The sequence below is a fragment of the Lepidochelys kempii genome, chromosome 11 (genome assembly GCF_965140285.1).
Source record: "Lepidochelys kempii isolate rLepKem1 chromosome 11, rLepKem1.hap1, whole genome shotgun sequence".
NCBI lineage: Eukaryota > Metazoa > Chordata > Testudines > Cheloniidae > Lepidochelys > Lepidochelys kempii.
The window spans coordinates 32063516-32080724 of record NC_136390.1 but is presented as its reverse complement, the minus strand read 5'-3'; the positions used below and the strand labels follow the sequence as shown (position 1 = coordinate 32080724).

At 37.1% G+C, this 17209-nt stretch overlaps 1 protein-coding gene across 1 annotated transcript in view; it reads right to left on the bottom strand.

Annotated features, from left to right (window-relative positions):
- PKP4 (plakophilin 4) overlaps window positions 1–17209 on the bottom strand; it is a 242698-nt gene that overhangs the window by 55114 nt on the left and 170375 nt on the right. Inside the window, exon 11 of the mRNA XM_073305536.1 lies at window positions 2986–3199. Within this exon, the coding sequence (XP_073161637.1) occupies window positions 2986–3199 (214 nt within the window). The remainder of the gene's footprint in view (window positions 1–2985; window positions 3200–17209) is intronic.

The window sequence follows — 17209 nt, the reverse complement described above, 5'->3', positions numbered from 1 at the left end:
TATTTGCACAGTCAAAGGCTTGCCTTTATCAGTGTGCCAAAAATCATAAGCCAATACCTCCTAGTGAAGAAAAAAGAAATCCAAACAGATAAAAAACATTCACTCTACATAATTCTTAAGTTTATCTGGAATAATAAGAAAATTCGCATCCATCCCATCCCATAAGAAATGACACTGGAGGGTAGGATTTCATAACCAATTATGCTAGAACATATGTGCTGTAGTTAAAGACAGTAAACCACTGGCGATAGGAATCCTTTTAAAAAAAGGGAACAAACATAATTAGTGCTGAGACATTGCTAATGAGACTGAATTTATTTGATGGAAAAAACCCATGAAAACCCTTTTACGCATATGAAAAAATGTACACGTGTACTTCATTACAGAATGAAGGAAAGTGTTAAACTGAGAGGCACAGTATAATAAGAAATGTGATGAACACTTTGAAGCACTAATTAACAACGCTGGGATTTATCTGAAATTTAAGAGAGACCATAGCATTACCCAGTAGACCTGTACTACAGACATTTTTCAACATGTATCATGCTATGTGCAGGAAAGAATATATTGATGAGGGACTGCTAGGGTGTGGTTTGCCATCTATAGCTCTGTATTTCTAGGTTTTGCAATTGTTAACTGAATAATTGAAATGATTGGATATTTTTGCTTGAGTACTTTACATTATTTTTTTAATATACTGATACTTTTCAAAATGTCATAAAAAATCTCTGACCTTCTACAGTCTATACGGTGGGTTTTTCAAAAGTGCTTAGCACTGATATAACTCTGCTCTAACTGAAGTCAATGCCATTAACTTCCACAGGGGCAGAATTAGCCCACACTCAGCACTTTTGAAAATCCCATTGTAGTTTTTTAAAAAAAGGAGCCTGAAGAATCTATGAGACTCAAGGTCACCTTTCTTAAAGCATCCACTTGAAATTAATTAAAACTGAAATGAATAGACTTATTTGAAAATTCTATTTTTATTCACAAATTACATGCTGTAATTTTGTGAAAGATTATAGTGTATTCTTCATACAAAATAAGATTGAATTCCTTCTATGACTGAAAATCTGACTGAAAACTTTGCAGTTCAGATGTATCCAGCACATATCTAATACAACATGACACACAAGCTAAACTCATTTTAGTTTAAGAATAATTAAATAACCTGTCTCCTCTTTATAAGGAAATAACCATATCACTGGTAGAAAAAGCTCCTAAGTCTGAAGGATAAGGAGTTTATATAGCTTAGGATATTATTACCAGTTAACATGAAGCCCTATCAAGTTATTACTGTATTTTGCAGGTATTTTAAATTGAACATTAAAATTTTAAATGGAAGAAAAAAATTACATAGAAACAGAAGGGCTGTCAAATAGCAGAAATAAAAACAGTTAAAGGAAAGTGAAACCTCTGTGGCTTTCTTATGCTTTTCTAATGTCTTTAACTCCATAAATTAAGTATGTAAATCATCTTTACATAAATAATAAATCATGTGTGTTTATTTTTTACTTGGCAATTTGTGCTGATACAAATGGAGCTCCTTTGTATGATGTGACCACAAGATGCTGTGATTTATTAAATGTACAACCAGGTGTACTTACTTTCCATTTAGTGCATATAATGAAGTGAATATTTGTAGGAACATACCATTTTTAAAATCATTTCACTAGATTGCAAATGGAACATTTTGTCATATATCAAGCAATTTCTCAGAACACCTTTTTCCATGACAGTACTACATATTACAAAGGAGATATGCAGTCCAAAATTTAGCTTCACATTCTGATTTGAACAATTGGATTGGTTACTCAAAAGGCCAAGAGCCCTCTGATGCACACTGGACAACTAAATTTTTAAGCTGTCATAGAAATACACATCTAAGCAACTAGATTTAAGGCAATTAAATACCTCTGGATTTATGAATAGAGTGATGATTTAGACAACTGCGTTCTATTTTAGACAATGGAAGTTGATTTTTTAAAAACTAGATGCAAGAGAGTTTAAATTTTCATTGTTTAATTGCTCCAAAACAACTGATGCTTATTATCTCTCATGATATATTTAGAAGTGCACTGGCATATTGATAAGCATAATACATTTCCAGATGTAGTTGGCAAAAGTTGGAACATCTGTAGCTGAGACTCTAGAGCTACAGTATATACACCATAGTCAAACAGTTAAATAATTTACCATAGCTGTTGGTTAAGGTAACATTTCAACAACCTTTCACATCATTTTGCTGAATGCTTTATGTTTGTTTCACACACTGAACGCTAATGCTGTGTAAGTGTTATATGTGTTGAACACATTTTAACACTTACAGCTGTTTAGTGTATTTCAAATTGCATTTAATCACAGAAACAAATGTCTATAATAGTATGCCTCTACATATATTCAAGTATCTACCAATACAATTATAATATTTCTATAAGATTATCTTTAAGTATAAAATATAACTACTGTGGTACTGACAACAATAAACATCAGCAAGGAAGTGCTATATAACTAAAAAAGCTAAATAATTCAGAATACCTAAGCACTACGTCAAACAAGGAACTGGAATATCAAAATACATGCTCACTTCTGGGTCCATTTTTGGAATTCTACAAGATCAAGTTTAAAATAGTTGTCAGTAGAATCCTAAAAATGTAACAAGATCAACAATAGAGCTTAATACAGCAACAGTCACATGCAGGAATTGAGGACTGCATCTGTGGATCAAATGCATCCACAAATTGGATGTTTAGTTATTCTACATTTTTCACAATGCATCTGTGGGTATATACAACTCATATTTAAGTGACAATAATCATAATGAAATCTAGATTGATATATTGGCCAAATTAGTAATGCACAAAGAAAATTCTAATAGATATCCTGCAATGTTAGCATGCATTTTCCAGCCAAATAACTTAGCTTCAACTGCCACAGAGAAATATAATTTACTTCACCACATGCTATTTCCTTTCCAAAACATACCTGTTACGAGCTCTCTTATTTCTGCATCAATAGATTTTCTTAACAATCTCAAAAGGGCAGGTATCCCACCAACATTCTTCATTGCTATTTTATTTTCATCAGTCGACTTTCCATAAACGAGGTTTCTCAGTGCGCCACAAGCGTTTTTCTGAACTTCAAGGACTCTGTGATCCAAAAGGTCAACCAGATGCTTGATTCCTCCTAACCTACATACCTAGAAAATAATACTCAATATTAGTTCAAATTAATGGTTAAATAAGTTTCATTCTGTGCATAAAATGAAAAAATATATATAAAGAAAATAAAAAGTATCTTTCTATTCCAAGAAGAAATGCTGTTGTACATGGGGACTTATCAGTATAACACTCACATTTTATTGCACAGCTAAGTGTTTACTGGTACTTCCATTATACACAACTATTTTTAGACATTTATAAAGCAATTATTATTGAAATCTTTACATACTGTTTGCAAGTTACAATCCGTACCACAGTACTTCCCACATCTAAGAATACCTCTATAAGGAATTCCAAGAGTACCACAGTAATGCTAGAGAAGCAAAATTATAGAGTTTTAATACCAGCTATATAACTTCATTTCAATAAGAGTTTTGGCATAGAAAAGGTTCCTTCTTACAAGCAAGATTTAGTTGACAAAAATGTATTAAATAACTAACTACATAAAATAATAACTATAGTAGGAAAACCTGCATACCTGTTACTTAAAGAAAAACAGAAGAGAAAACTTAGGGTTAAATCTGGCTCAAAACAAGATTAATAGCATTGTTTACATAATAAATAATAAATTCTAATTAAAGCAATCTTTAAAAATCCCTCAGCACTGTTTGCAAGGCAAATATTGCAGCATTGTATTAGCATGTGAGAACCAGAAAACAAAATTTACAAGGAGCAAAAATGAAATTGACTAGCCTCTTGTCTCTATTCAAGTTTCCCCTCATCAATTAGGACCTGAAACTGCTCCAACTGTCCTTTATGAATTTGGTCAGTCTATTATAGATAGTAAAGTCGTACATGACCATCAGTGCCTGGCAGATTGAAACCCAGAACCAGAGGGAGGCCAGTGAGTGCTCTTTCCTCCCAAAGAGGTCTATTCTTTTAGCCTCCTTCTCATTAGATGTAGACCTGGCCTGTCACTGTCATCACCAGTGAGTCAAGGGCCAGGTCAAAGGAAATGTATCCTGATCACTTAATGAGCTCAAATTAACTCTTCTCTGTTCACTTGAACCCCAGAGCTATGGTGGCCAGCATCTGCTAGAGTGTGTTGGCTGATTCAAGGATGGCCTCGTTAATTGGTAGAGCCACCCTGCTTGGGCCTGTGCTGTGCAGAATGTCCAGCAGTCTATATGGAGCCTCTTGGATATCTTCCAGAGGAATATAAAGGGTCTCCACCACAGATTTAACCAGATGCTGGAAGGCATTGAGTCATCTGGGCATGGTGGGGAAGCTTCACGCAGAGAGCATGGCTCTGGCTCGACCCCTATCCTATCTTGGTAAGGGATTTGGCAATGGGTTTTGCACCAAGACTCGTACCAGCTGGCATCCCAGGCAGACCTCCCTCAACTGCTTTGTCGTCCACAGAAATGACTTACAAATACTGAACCTGGAAGGAATATGGGCTTCCCCCAGGCGGAACACAGGGAGCGTGTGGGGTGTGAGCAGGGATCACTAGCATACACCAGGGGGAGTCTCAGTGACAGCACCACACCCCAAAATACACTAATCTAAACTATAAACTAACCATTCCTAACTATTTACAGGAAAAAGGCCAAAGAGTTCCAGTGAGCACTGAGGCTCCATCCCAGACCACAAGTGGTGACAGAGAACTGAGATTGCGGCAGTGCGGCAGCCCCTTTATAACCTCAGTGAATAGCACTAGGAGAGCAGGGGTGCATGTGTGGACGAAACAGATACTGCTTGGAAGAATTCTCTGGAACTGAGTGCATGGAGAACATGAGCTACCTAAAATGCACTACATATAAATTGCACTCCACATAGGGACAAACACTCAAAAAGATTGAAAATTTAATGAAAAGTTTTAGTATATCGATTTATCCCAAGAGAATAATACAGTTCCAAAAAATACACAGTATTAGGGTCTAGCCAAATCTATCAAATGGAAATTTTTAAGATGGAAACTTATATGTCAAATTATCTAAGGGTGGTGCTTAGATTGCAAGATGATAGGAGCCTTTATATATATATATATAATATATATAATATATATATATATACACCCCTAAAATAGCCGAAAAGGTTCAGAATGAATTCTGAAATGTAAAACCATCAGTAATATAATTCAAATTTTGTAACTGATCAGCTCAACTCTTCTTATGTAGAAAAAAGAAATAAATGAACGGCTGGTGAATTTGGATTTTTTTTTTATTCACCTGTTTAACAAAAAAGTCTGTTTTTAAAATAAAGCCCTAAAGTCAATCAATCCTTACTGTAATCTAGTTTACTATTGTTGGGGTTACTGTGCAATTGACAGTCTGGTATATACTTGTTTGTACTTCCACAACACAGTATAGAGCTACCCTGCAAATTGACACTATATATATGTATCACACTTACATATAGTGACACTATTATGAAACTGAAATAACAGTGATGAGGTATTAATCTATTATAAGAAGTCATTACTATGTCAGCAATCTCTAATACTGTATCTGCAGTATACAAAAAGAAAAGGAGTACTAGTGGCACCTTAGAGACTAACCAATTTATTAGTCTCTAAGGTGCCACTAGTACTCCTTTTCTTTTTGCAAATACAGACTAACACGGCTGCTACTCTGAAACCTGCAGTATACAAGAGATTGAATCAGTGCTTACAGTGATTTATATAGTAAGATTCCTGTTGCTAGAACCTTGTCTCTTCTAAATGCTGTACTGCACCAAGCACACTGTCAATACCCAAATTATCTATTAATTTGGTATCCATTACAAGCCTTTTTTACTTCTGCTCCTTTTGATGCAAAGAGCAACTTTACAAAACATTATAGTTTTAGCTCCATCCAAATAAGGCAAGAACATTCAGAGCAAAGATTTTTTTTCCCCCCCATTCTTAAATCTCCCTATTGTGCTTCCAACAATACAGTGCATGTGGTAACAAAATGTGAATACATGAGATTTCAATGACATCTAGACACATCAGGGTGAGTTAAGAAAAGAGTGATGATGGTTTTACGTCCATTTCCATGCCTTAGTCATAACTTGATTGAATGCTGTTTTGGGTATTTAATGTAAAATGAAATCTGAATCAGAAATCCATTCACAAGACCTTTTCACTGAACAACCATCCATCTATTCAAAGAACTATTCTAAACAAAACTATAACAATTGTCATTAATACCAACGGGCACTTTCTTTTCTAAATGAAAAAAAGAAAAAAACCCCAAACGACAGTTCATGAAATGAAGTATCAGTAATTTAAAGTATTCAAAGAAAAATGCAAGTTGTTGATAGATGTTCTTTAAACATGTTCACTGCTTAATCGTTCTGTTTAGTTTCATAGGCAATTTAAATAGTAAAGATTGGTTCATTGTAGATAAGTAATTTGCATACCTTCATATGTTGCAGCAATGCAAGCATTTTAGTTCATTTTGCAAGGCTTTTAATACCCTTGATAGTCTAGTAAATTAATCTGATCCTTATAATAGTGATAAAACAATGAGTCTAAATAATGAAAAATACAAAGTTAAGGGAGCTTTAGATAAGGCTTTACTGATTGGGTGGTAAAAGTAATTATGGGCCCTCTCCGATCCAAAATAGCCTCTTGGCTGCTTATCTCTGATTTGAAGGGGGCATTCTCCTCATTCATAGCTCCTTCCCAGGAGTCACAGACTCCATTAAGCCTCCTCAAGTTGAGTAAATCTCCACCCAGCATCCTAATTTAAGGGACAATTTCTCCTTGGCTGATTCAATGTTAGCCAGTCAGGGAAGAACTGATAAAGGCCTCATTGAAGCAGTCTCTTTTGAAAGATTTGAACACACTTCTCTCTCCTACTAGAGGCTGGCACAAACAAGTTATTTCAGCTCTAGTGCTACAGAAATTCCTAAGGGCTGCTTTGTCCCAGTGGAGTCTGAAGGGAAAGGAATGATGGATCCAGTATGTGGATCTCATTTGTGAGATTTTTCCTTTCTCAGAGTAGTTCTACAAACCCACAGCATGGAGCTGGAAGGACTGGGGTATTTTTGCCTTTTCATAAAGGGGACAAATATTTGTCCTTTTCTCTTGGATAGGCTGACCTAATAAATTCAGTCTTTGGCACAAAAAATCATGGAGCAGGCCTTATGTGAATGGCTTTAATACATATATAATAATATTGACTTGGTTACTATATAAAGTTAAAAATATACATATCACAAATATTCAATGCTAACTGGAATTAAATAAACAAGCAAGACCTCATCTTAATATGTATATGTGAATTGATACTACAGTCACATTCAATAACTTTTTTCCTTTCCATTAAAAAATTATCTTAATTATGTATGCATTTAAGACAGGAGAAACAAAAAACAAACATTAAAAAGGCTACTTTTTATCATTTAAACATAAACCCAATAAAGACAAAATTGAAGCACTGTGTCACAAAAGCAAAGACTTCATACAGATCAGTGAATGCAGATAAACACTATCCCAGAAATCCTTAAATATGTAGTGCTGCACCTCATATGAAGCAGTCTCACCAAAAGGAGTCAGATCGTCTATAAACTTCTCTATTTCACACTGCCAGCACAAACCCTAGCACAGAAACAGTCCCAAGATTTTAAAAAGTAAAAGTAAAAATAAAAATATATTTTAGCTGAGGGTATCCAAGAGCCATAAGCCAAAATACAGAATTCAACTACAAACTACACTTCTGAAACCTATTAAGGAAGGCATTACCTTCGCCTACTACCTAAGGTCAACATTGTTACTATTACTAGTGTAATAGGATTGTGCTGGGGAGCAAGATATTTCACATTTCCCTGCCATGACTACATCACAGGACTGGAGCACAACTTCTCTGGGCCTCCTACTGACCCTCAGGTGGTTGAGACCTTGACTCTGTACTCCCCACGATGCACCATCCAGTATAATCTGTGACAGAAAATAAATTGCTGCAGATTATTTCACCTCGACCTCCAGAGCAAGGTGTATGAAATTAGGGATTGAATTGCAACTCAGTCACAATTTAGTCCCTGGTCTGCTCCTGGGGCAGCGCACCTATGCGCTCTCATTTCCTCGGAGCTAGTGGTAAATCCACAATCTAAGTCTTTATAATTATAAATCTAGTCAAAGAATATTATTACTTTATGCCCACAAATTTCTAATAATTGGACACAGTCAGAGGAAGTGGCTCCAAAACCGTAACAAAAGATTAATTCGGCTTGATCCCACACCCATTTTTCAGTAAATGGTAAAACTTCCATTAACTGCATGGAGAACAGGACTGAGCCTTTGAACTGCGGTGTAAGTTTTTTAAAAGTTTATTTGCTGTTTTCAGACATATATGCTATAGTGAATTTTGAGCTGTCTCTCATGTAAATCAGTATTTATACTTAATCCTAGTGAAATAGGAGTCCAATGCAAATATGATGAAACACAGGTGCAGGGGTCTGTGCCAGTTTCTTTACATGTGTGGGGCAAATAGATTAATAGATTCCAAGGCCAGAAGGAACCACTGTGATCATCTAGTCCGACCACCTATATAACATAGGCCATAGAACTTCCCCCAAATAATTCGTAGAGCATGTCTTTTAGAAAAACAGCCAATCTCGATTTAAAAATTGTCAGTGATGGAGAATCCATCACAACCCTTGGTAAATTGTTCCAATGGTTAATTATCCTCACTGTTAAAAAATGTATGCCTCTTTTCCAGCATTATAAATGTCTTGTAAAGAGGTCAGTGTGTCTATTTCTTAGTAAGATTTGAAGTATTTTTCTCCCTAATATAATGAAGTCTTTTGATATTAGAAAAATTGCACTGGAACAACAATTATGGAAAAGTTTAAATAAATGAAGAAAATTAAAAAGGAACTGTAATAGGACTGTTGTCTCCAACCTAGGTTTGGGGGCAATCCTCCTGTAAATCAGGGACCAAAAGACCAGTCTCCACTTCCTTCAATGCAGTCCAAATAGGAACACAGTAAGAAAGTCTCTTCAGATTCATATGGATGAGAACAGCTTCTCTGGGTAAGCAAGGAGGCAAGTTCCACAGCTCTTCTGTGTCTCTGTTCTCTTCCCTTACTAGGAAGCCACTAGCTCTGTTCCCTCCCAAGTAGGAAAGAGACAGAACTTGTTTCTCCCTGTAAGGCCCCCAGGACCTCTAGAAATCTCAGAAATTGTATGGTTTCCCTGTTTGGGGGACACAGCTGTCAGCTCAACCTCTCAGTAGCTTAATAGATCAAAAGTGTTTGTTCCTATACCCCCCACTCCCTTCTCTCAGCACCATAGGCACAATTCCATTTTACACACGAGAAATTAAATGAAAAAGATCATCCTGAGCTCAAACACAGAACAGTAAAATACCTGGAGGAAATGGTACAGAACACAGAAAATTAATCTCAGATGGGGATGTCAGAGGCTATCTTTCACTCCAATTTACAAGGAGAGGAATTTACAAGGTTCTAAGTGAAATCAATTGCTGTCCACGAAGAAGAGCATTTTGTGACCTCATACAGTACAATAAATACTGCTGCTTCTTGTTATTTTCAATACTCTTTGAGGAGTATTGAAATTTACAAGAAGTTCAGGGCTCTCAAATCACACAAGTTAGCACATCACAGGAGGTGCTTAGCAACTTGCATGATTTGGATCTTTATCTCTACTGACAGATACAAGAAAAATAAAGTGCCGTCATCAAACAGAGTATTTTATCCACATAAGTCAGTTGCTTGCTGATATTTAAGTGTACATTTTTGGTACTTCTGGGTTCTGTTTCCAGGCTTTGCCACAGCCTTGCTTAGATGAGCCCAGGGTAAGTCACTTAATTTATCTGTTTCACTAATACTTTTAATGAATGTAAAGACACAATGAGATTATTGAAAGAAAAGTGCTATATAAATTAACAAACACAAACCAAATTTAGTGACAGCTAAGATTTCATCAGGACTCATCCACCCACCTAAATGGTTGAAAGCATGAAAATAAGAAGTCAAGGCAAATATCTCCAATACTCCTTACCACCTTCACATCACCTATGACACTGTTGATAACAGACTCCAGTTTGCTCTGCTGCATTAAACCTTGATGATGACCACATGTTCTCTCATATCAACAGATCAACACATCTGACTGTCACAGATGTCACATCTCTATTGTCACTGGCCATTGTCGGAAGACAGGGTACTGGGCTAGATGGACCTTTGGTCTGACCCAGTATAGCTGTTCTTATGTTTACATAGCCCATTCATTTGGAAAGTTATTCTGCTTTAACATTGCTGTGGTTGTCAGTAAGCTTTTTCATGACAGAGTGAGTTGGATGAAGTGAGATATCTATTGCATTCCAGTATGTGTTGGAGATGGAGGTGAATGCTTCATGGAGTGTATTAGCAATTGTGTTGGAGGCAACATGGACATGACAAGGAACCCAGGAGACATTTAGTTTATTTCAGCACTTTCAAGGATTTGGATAGGTGGGCTGGGTCCCTAGTGCAATCCTGCCTTTAACAAACAGAAAAACATGTTTAGTCAATTTCCCTATTCCATCAAGCACTGTAAACTAAAACTCCCCAAGAGGCACTGCACCATGACATGGAAATGCAGTTTAATGTTGAAAGTACTCAAGGCTAAACTTTTTCTAGTTGAACTGACCCCTCACCCTCCTTTTTTGTGCAAAATCAAAATTATCCTGTGGAAAATTGACATTTTGCAGAAACTACATTTTCTGTCAATAAATAATTCTCATGTAAAATTCCTAACCAACTGTTGTCAAGATCACAACCTTATTTTTAGCAATAACAACCTGTCAGCTGCAGAGAACTTCTATGAGTAAATTTGTGTCACCATTCACTTCCTGAAAGATAGACTCAGACTCAGACTTTAAGGCTAGAAGGGACCATCATGATGATCTAGTCTGACCTCCTGCACATTGCAGGCCACAGAACCTCACTCACCCACCCTTGTAATAAACCCATAACCTTTGGCTGAGTTATTGGAGTCCTCAAATCGTGATTTAAAGACTTCAAGTTACAGAGAATCTACCATTTACACTAGTTTAAAACTGCATGTGACTTGTGGCCCATTCTGCAAAAGAAGGCAAAAAAACACCTTGGTCTCTGCTAATCTGACCCAGGAAAAATTCCTTCTCGACCCCAAAAAAGGATAATCAGTTAGACTCTGAGCATGTGGGCAAGACCCACTAGCCAGACACCCGGGAAAGAATTCTCTGTAGTAACTCAGAGCCCTCTCCATCTAGTGTTCCTCACTGGCTTTTGGAGATACTTGCTATTAGCAGTCGAATATTGGCTACATGCCATTGTAGGAAATCATGACATGCCCTCCATAAACTTATCAAACTCAGCCTTGAAGCCAGGTAGGTTTTTTGCCTCCACTATTCCCCTTGGAAGGTTGTTCCAGAACTTCACTCCTCGGATGGTTAGAAACTAGGGCCTGTTGATTCATTAAAGTTGACTCACACGATTAACTAAAAAAAATTAATAGTGTTTAATCAGAGTTTTAATCGCACTGTTAAACAACAGAATACCAATTGAAATTTATTAAATATTTTGGATGATTTTGTACATTTTTGAATATATTTATTTTAGTTACAACACAGAATACAAAGTGCTCACTTTATATATTTTTGATTACAAATATTTGTACTGTAAAAATAATAAACAAAAGAAATAGTATTCTTCAATTCACCTAATGCACTCAAGTGCAATCTCTATTGTGAAAGTGCAATTTACAAATATAGATTTGTTTTGTTACATAACTGCACTCCAAAACAGAATAATGTAAAACTTTAGAACCTACAAGTCCACTTAGTCCTACTTCTTATTCAGCCAATCACTAAAACAAACAAGTGTGTTTACATTTACAGGAGATAATGCTGCCCGCTTCCTATTTACAATGTCACCTGAAAGTTAGAACAGGCTTTTGCATGACACTTTTGTAGCTGGCATTGCAAGGTATTTACGTGCCAGATATGCTAAACATTTGTGTGCCCCCTCATGCTTCGGCCACCATTCCAGAGAACATGCTTCCATGCTGATGACGCTCGTTAAAAAAATGCATTAAATAAATTTGTGACTGAACTCCGTGGAGGAGAATTGTATGTCTCCTGCTCTGTTCTACCCACATTCTGCCATATATTTCATGTTATAGCAGTCTCAGATGTTGACCCAGCACATGCTGTTCATTTTAAAAACACCTACATCACAGATTTGACAAAACTCAAAGGTACCAATGTGAGATTTCTAAAGATAGCTACAGCACACGGGGTCTGAGAGGGTTAGAAGTTAAAAGAGCAACACTCCAACATGGAAACTACAGAACCCAAACAACCAAAAAAGAAAATCAACTTTCTGCTGGTGGCATCTGACTCAGATGATGAAAATAAACATGAGTCAGTCCCCACTACTTTGGACTGTTATCAAGCAAAACCCATCATCAGCATGGATGCATGTCTTCTGGAATGGTGGCTGAAGCATGAAGGGACATATGAATCTTTAGCACATTGGGCACGTAAATATCTTGTGATGCTGGCTACAACGGTGCCAGTGAATGTCCATTCTCACATTCAGGTGACACTGTAAACAAGAAGCGGGTAGAATTATCTCCTGCAAATGTAAACAAACTTGTTTGTCTGAGCGACTGGCTAAACAACAAGTAGGACTGAGTGTATTTATAGGCTCTAAAGTTTTCCATAGTTTTATTTTTGAATGCAGTTATTTTTTGTACATGATTATACATTTGTAAGTTCAACTTTCATGATAAAGAGATTGCACTACAGTACTTGCACTAGGGGAACTGAAAAATAGTATTCTTTTATCATTTTTACAGTGCAAATATTTTTAATAAAAATAAATATAAAAGTGAGCACTCTATACTTTGTATTCTGTGTTGTAATTGAAATCAATATATTTGAAAATGTAGAAAACACCCACAAATATTTAAATAAATGGTATTTTATTATTGTTTAACAGTGTGATTAATCGCACAATTAATCGCACAGCCCTATTACAAACCTTTGTCTAATTTCAAGCCCAAACTTATTGATGAAGTTTATATCCATTTGTTCTGTGTCAACATTGGTGCTTAACTTAAATAATTTAACTCCCACCCCTCCCTGGTACTTATCCCTCTGATGTATTGGTAGAAAGCAGTCCTATCTTCCCTCAACCTTCTTTTGGCTAAACAAACCAAGCTTTTCTAAGTCTCCTCTCATAAGATAAGTTTTTTATTCCTCTGATCGTCCTTGTAGCCCTCCTCTGTGCCCATTCCAGTTTGAATTCATATTTCTTAAACATGGGAGACCAGAACTGCACATGGTATTCCAGATGAGGTCTCACCAGTGCCTTATATAATGGTACTAATACTTCCTTGTCTCTACTGGAAATACCTCACCTGATGCATCCTTGGACTGCATTAGTCTTTTTCACAGCTGCATCACACTGGCGGCTCAGAGTCATCCTGTGATCAACCAATATACCTAAAGTCTTTCTTCTCCTCTGTCACTTCCAACTGATACGTCCCAGGCTTATAGCAAAAATTCTTGTTAGTCCCTAAGTGTATGACCTTGCACTTTTCACTATTAAATTTCATCCTATTTCTATCACTCCAGTTTTCAAGGTCATCCAGATCTTCTTGAATGATATTCCGGTCCTTCTCCGTATTTGTAATACCTCCCAACTTTGTGTCATCTGCAAATTTTATCAACCCTCTCCCACTTTTTATACCAAGGTCATTAAATGTTAAATAAGATAGGTCCCATGACTAATCCCTGAGGAACTTGACTTGTAACCTCCCTCCAGCCTGACAGTTCACCTTTCAGTATGACCTGTTGTAGTCTCCCCTTTAACTGGTTCCTTATCCACCATTCAATTCTCATATTAATCCCCAATCTTCTTCAATTTAACTAATTTCCCATGTGGAACTGTATCAAATTCCTTACTGAAATCCAGGCAGATTAGCTCTACTGCATTTCCTTTGTCAAAAAAGTCAGTTATCTTCTCAAAGAAGATCAGGTTGGTCACTGTCTACCTTTTGTAAAACCATATTTATTTTATCCCAAATACCATTTACCTCTATGTCCTTAACTACTTTCTCTTTCAAAATTTGTTCCAAGACCTAGTATACAACTGAGGTCAAACTAACAGTCCTGTAGTTTCCTGGATCACTTTTCTCCCCTCTCTCAAAAAAAGGTATTAGAGTAGCAATTCTCCAGTCACAGGGTATGACCCCTAATTTTACAGATTCAATAAATATCCTTGCTATTGGGCTTGCAATTTTATTTGCCAGTTCCTTCAATATTCTTGGATGGAGATTATCTGGGGCCCCCGAGTTAGTCCCGTTAAGATGACTTCCACCTTGGATGTGCTAATTCTTACTTCCATATCGCCATTTCCATTAGCCACTCTACCACTATCCCAACATTCCTCATTACCTTCATTAGAAACTGAGGAAAAAAAATTGTTTAGGTGTTGGGCCATTCCTAGATTATCTTTAATCTCCACCCCATCCTCAGTGTTTAGTAGTCCCACTTCTTCTTTCCTTGTTTTCTTTTTTATGTATATGACTAAAGAACCTTTTACTATTGGTTTTAAATCTCCTTTGCAAGGTCCAACTCTGCTTGGCTTTTGGCAGTTCTCACTTTATCCCTACACTTTCTGACCTCCAAGAGGTAGCTTTCTTTGCTGATCCCTCCCATCTTCCATTCCTTGTAGGCTTTCTGCTTTCTCTTAATAACATGTTTAAGATGCTTGCTCATCCAGCTTGGTGTGCAACCTTTCCCTATGAATTTTTCCCCTTTGTTTGGGTTGCAGGCTTCTGATAGCTTCTGCAACTTTGATTGAAAGTAATTCCATGCATCCTCCACATTTAGATCCTTGAATTCTTCAGTCCAGTCCACTCCCTTCCCTAACTAATTCCCTTAATTTTTTTAAAAGTTTGCCCTTTTGAAATCAAGGTCCCTAATTGCAGATCTATTTTTGTTTATCCTTTCATTTAGTTTAAACTGAATTAGCTCATGATTACTCTCCTACAACCAGCTCTTCTATGAGGTCTTCATTACTCACCAATACCAAATCTAAAATGGTATTGCTTCTTGTTGGTTCAGTGACTATTTGGTGAAGAAATCTGTTTGCTATCACATCCAGGAAAATCTGGGTTCTACTATTAATAGCAGCACTTGTCCTCCAATCAATATCTGGGAAGCTAAAGTCTCCCATAATCACACAATTTCCGGTACCATTTATTTAATTAAAAACATTCAAGAAGTCTCTATCTATACCCAAATCAGATCCTGGGGGTCTGCACCATACCCCAAGCATTATTCCAGGGGAACCTCTAGTAGCTTTCTTCCCCTAAGTGATTTTGACCCAAACAGACTATTTTATCTATTCCCTCACTTCTAATTTCTTTACAGTCTACATCATTATTAATATACAATGCTACTCGATCACTTTACCTTTATTTCTGTCTTTTCTGAACAGCATATATTCTTCAATACCTGTACTCCAGTCTACTACTATTCTACTATGTTTTGTTATCCCTATAACAGCTTGTTTCACTTCCTGTACCAATAGTTTTAGTTCCTTGATTTTGTTACCCAGGCTGCTTGTACTGGTATAAAAACATCATAGTTGTTTCTGCTTGGCTTCACCCAGATTCTGGTACATTCATTCCACTGCCACGGTCACATACCAGACTGTTAGCTTCATTGGTATTGTCATTATCTTTCCTCTGGATGTCCATTCTCCTACCCATTGCTGTTCCTTTCTCCATTGCTGTATTCTCTCTTTCTGGATTTTCCTCCTGGTCACGTTAGAATTAGGCGTGGAGATTACATGAGCATCTTCCAGCCATCTCCCTTGAGTTCCTAGTTTAAAGTTCTTTTAATCAGTTGAGCCAACCTCCATCCCAGAAACCTATTTCCCTCCCTATTCAGGTGGAGTCCATCACATGAGAACAGTCCTCTGTTCATGAATGCCTCCCAGTGATAGAACACCCCAAAGCCCTCCTTATAGCATGGATGCCTGAGCCATCTGTTGATCATCATAATCTTGTCTCACCTTAGTTCTCCTCCTATAGGGACAGACAGAATCCCATTGAAGATCACCTGAGCCTCCATTTCTTTAAGCATCTTCCCCAGCCTGGCATAGTCTCCCCTGATGCATTCCAGCAAGAATCTAGCAGTATCACTTGTTTCCACATGAAGGACCATCAGTGGATTCTTTCCTGCTCCCATTAGGATTCTCTTCAGCTTCAAGTCCTACTGGCAGACCACACACTCTTCTGGATCAGCTCTGGTGACAGGCCTCTGTTCTTTTTAGTAGGGAGTCACCAATCATGTAGACCTGCCTCTTCCTGGTGTTTGTGTGATTCTTTGACCTACCTCTTGTTCTTTCTAACTGTAAGTCCTCATCTTTTGTTCTCCCATGCAATCTTCTGTGAGTCATCTTGTATCTTCCTGAAAGATGCTACAAGATCTCCCGAACTTCTGGAAATTTAAGAAAGGCAGGAGCAACTGCAGTAACAGGATGAATACCTCAATCCACCAGCAGGCCTGACTATTATGTTGACTCTTCCCTGACAGTCAGGGCCAGCATTAAATGACAAAAATTATGATTTTTGCTAACGCATGATTGAAGTAGTGTCAATATTTAATACACTGGCCCAACTTATACTCTGCCATTGTAAATTATAACTTATTCCAAAATGCCTTGAACCACCACCTCTACTGAAAATATTGCATAAACCCACACTAACGCAGTGTGGTTCCACTTCAAACAAGCTTATGAATCTGCTACTGTCTGAGTTAATGACCATCATCCTTTAGCTCAGAAAGTAGAGGATCATGTTTTTAAATCCTCAGGTCCATGGTTCAGTCCCCTGTAGATGATCTGATTAGGGATGCATTACATATCATCTAGCCATGAGAGGGGGACAAGAAGCCACACTGTGTCAGCCTGGGTTATAAACTCCTCATGCCAGTGATGCTTGTTCTGAGCCTCAGGTAGTTTGCAGAAATTCAAATCTTCATGTGAGTCTGCCA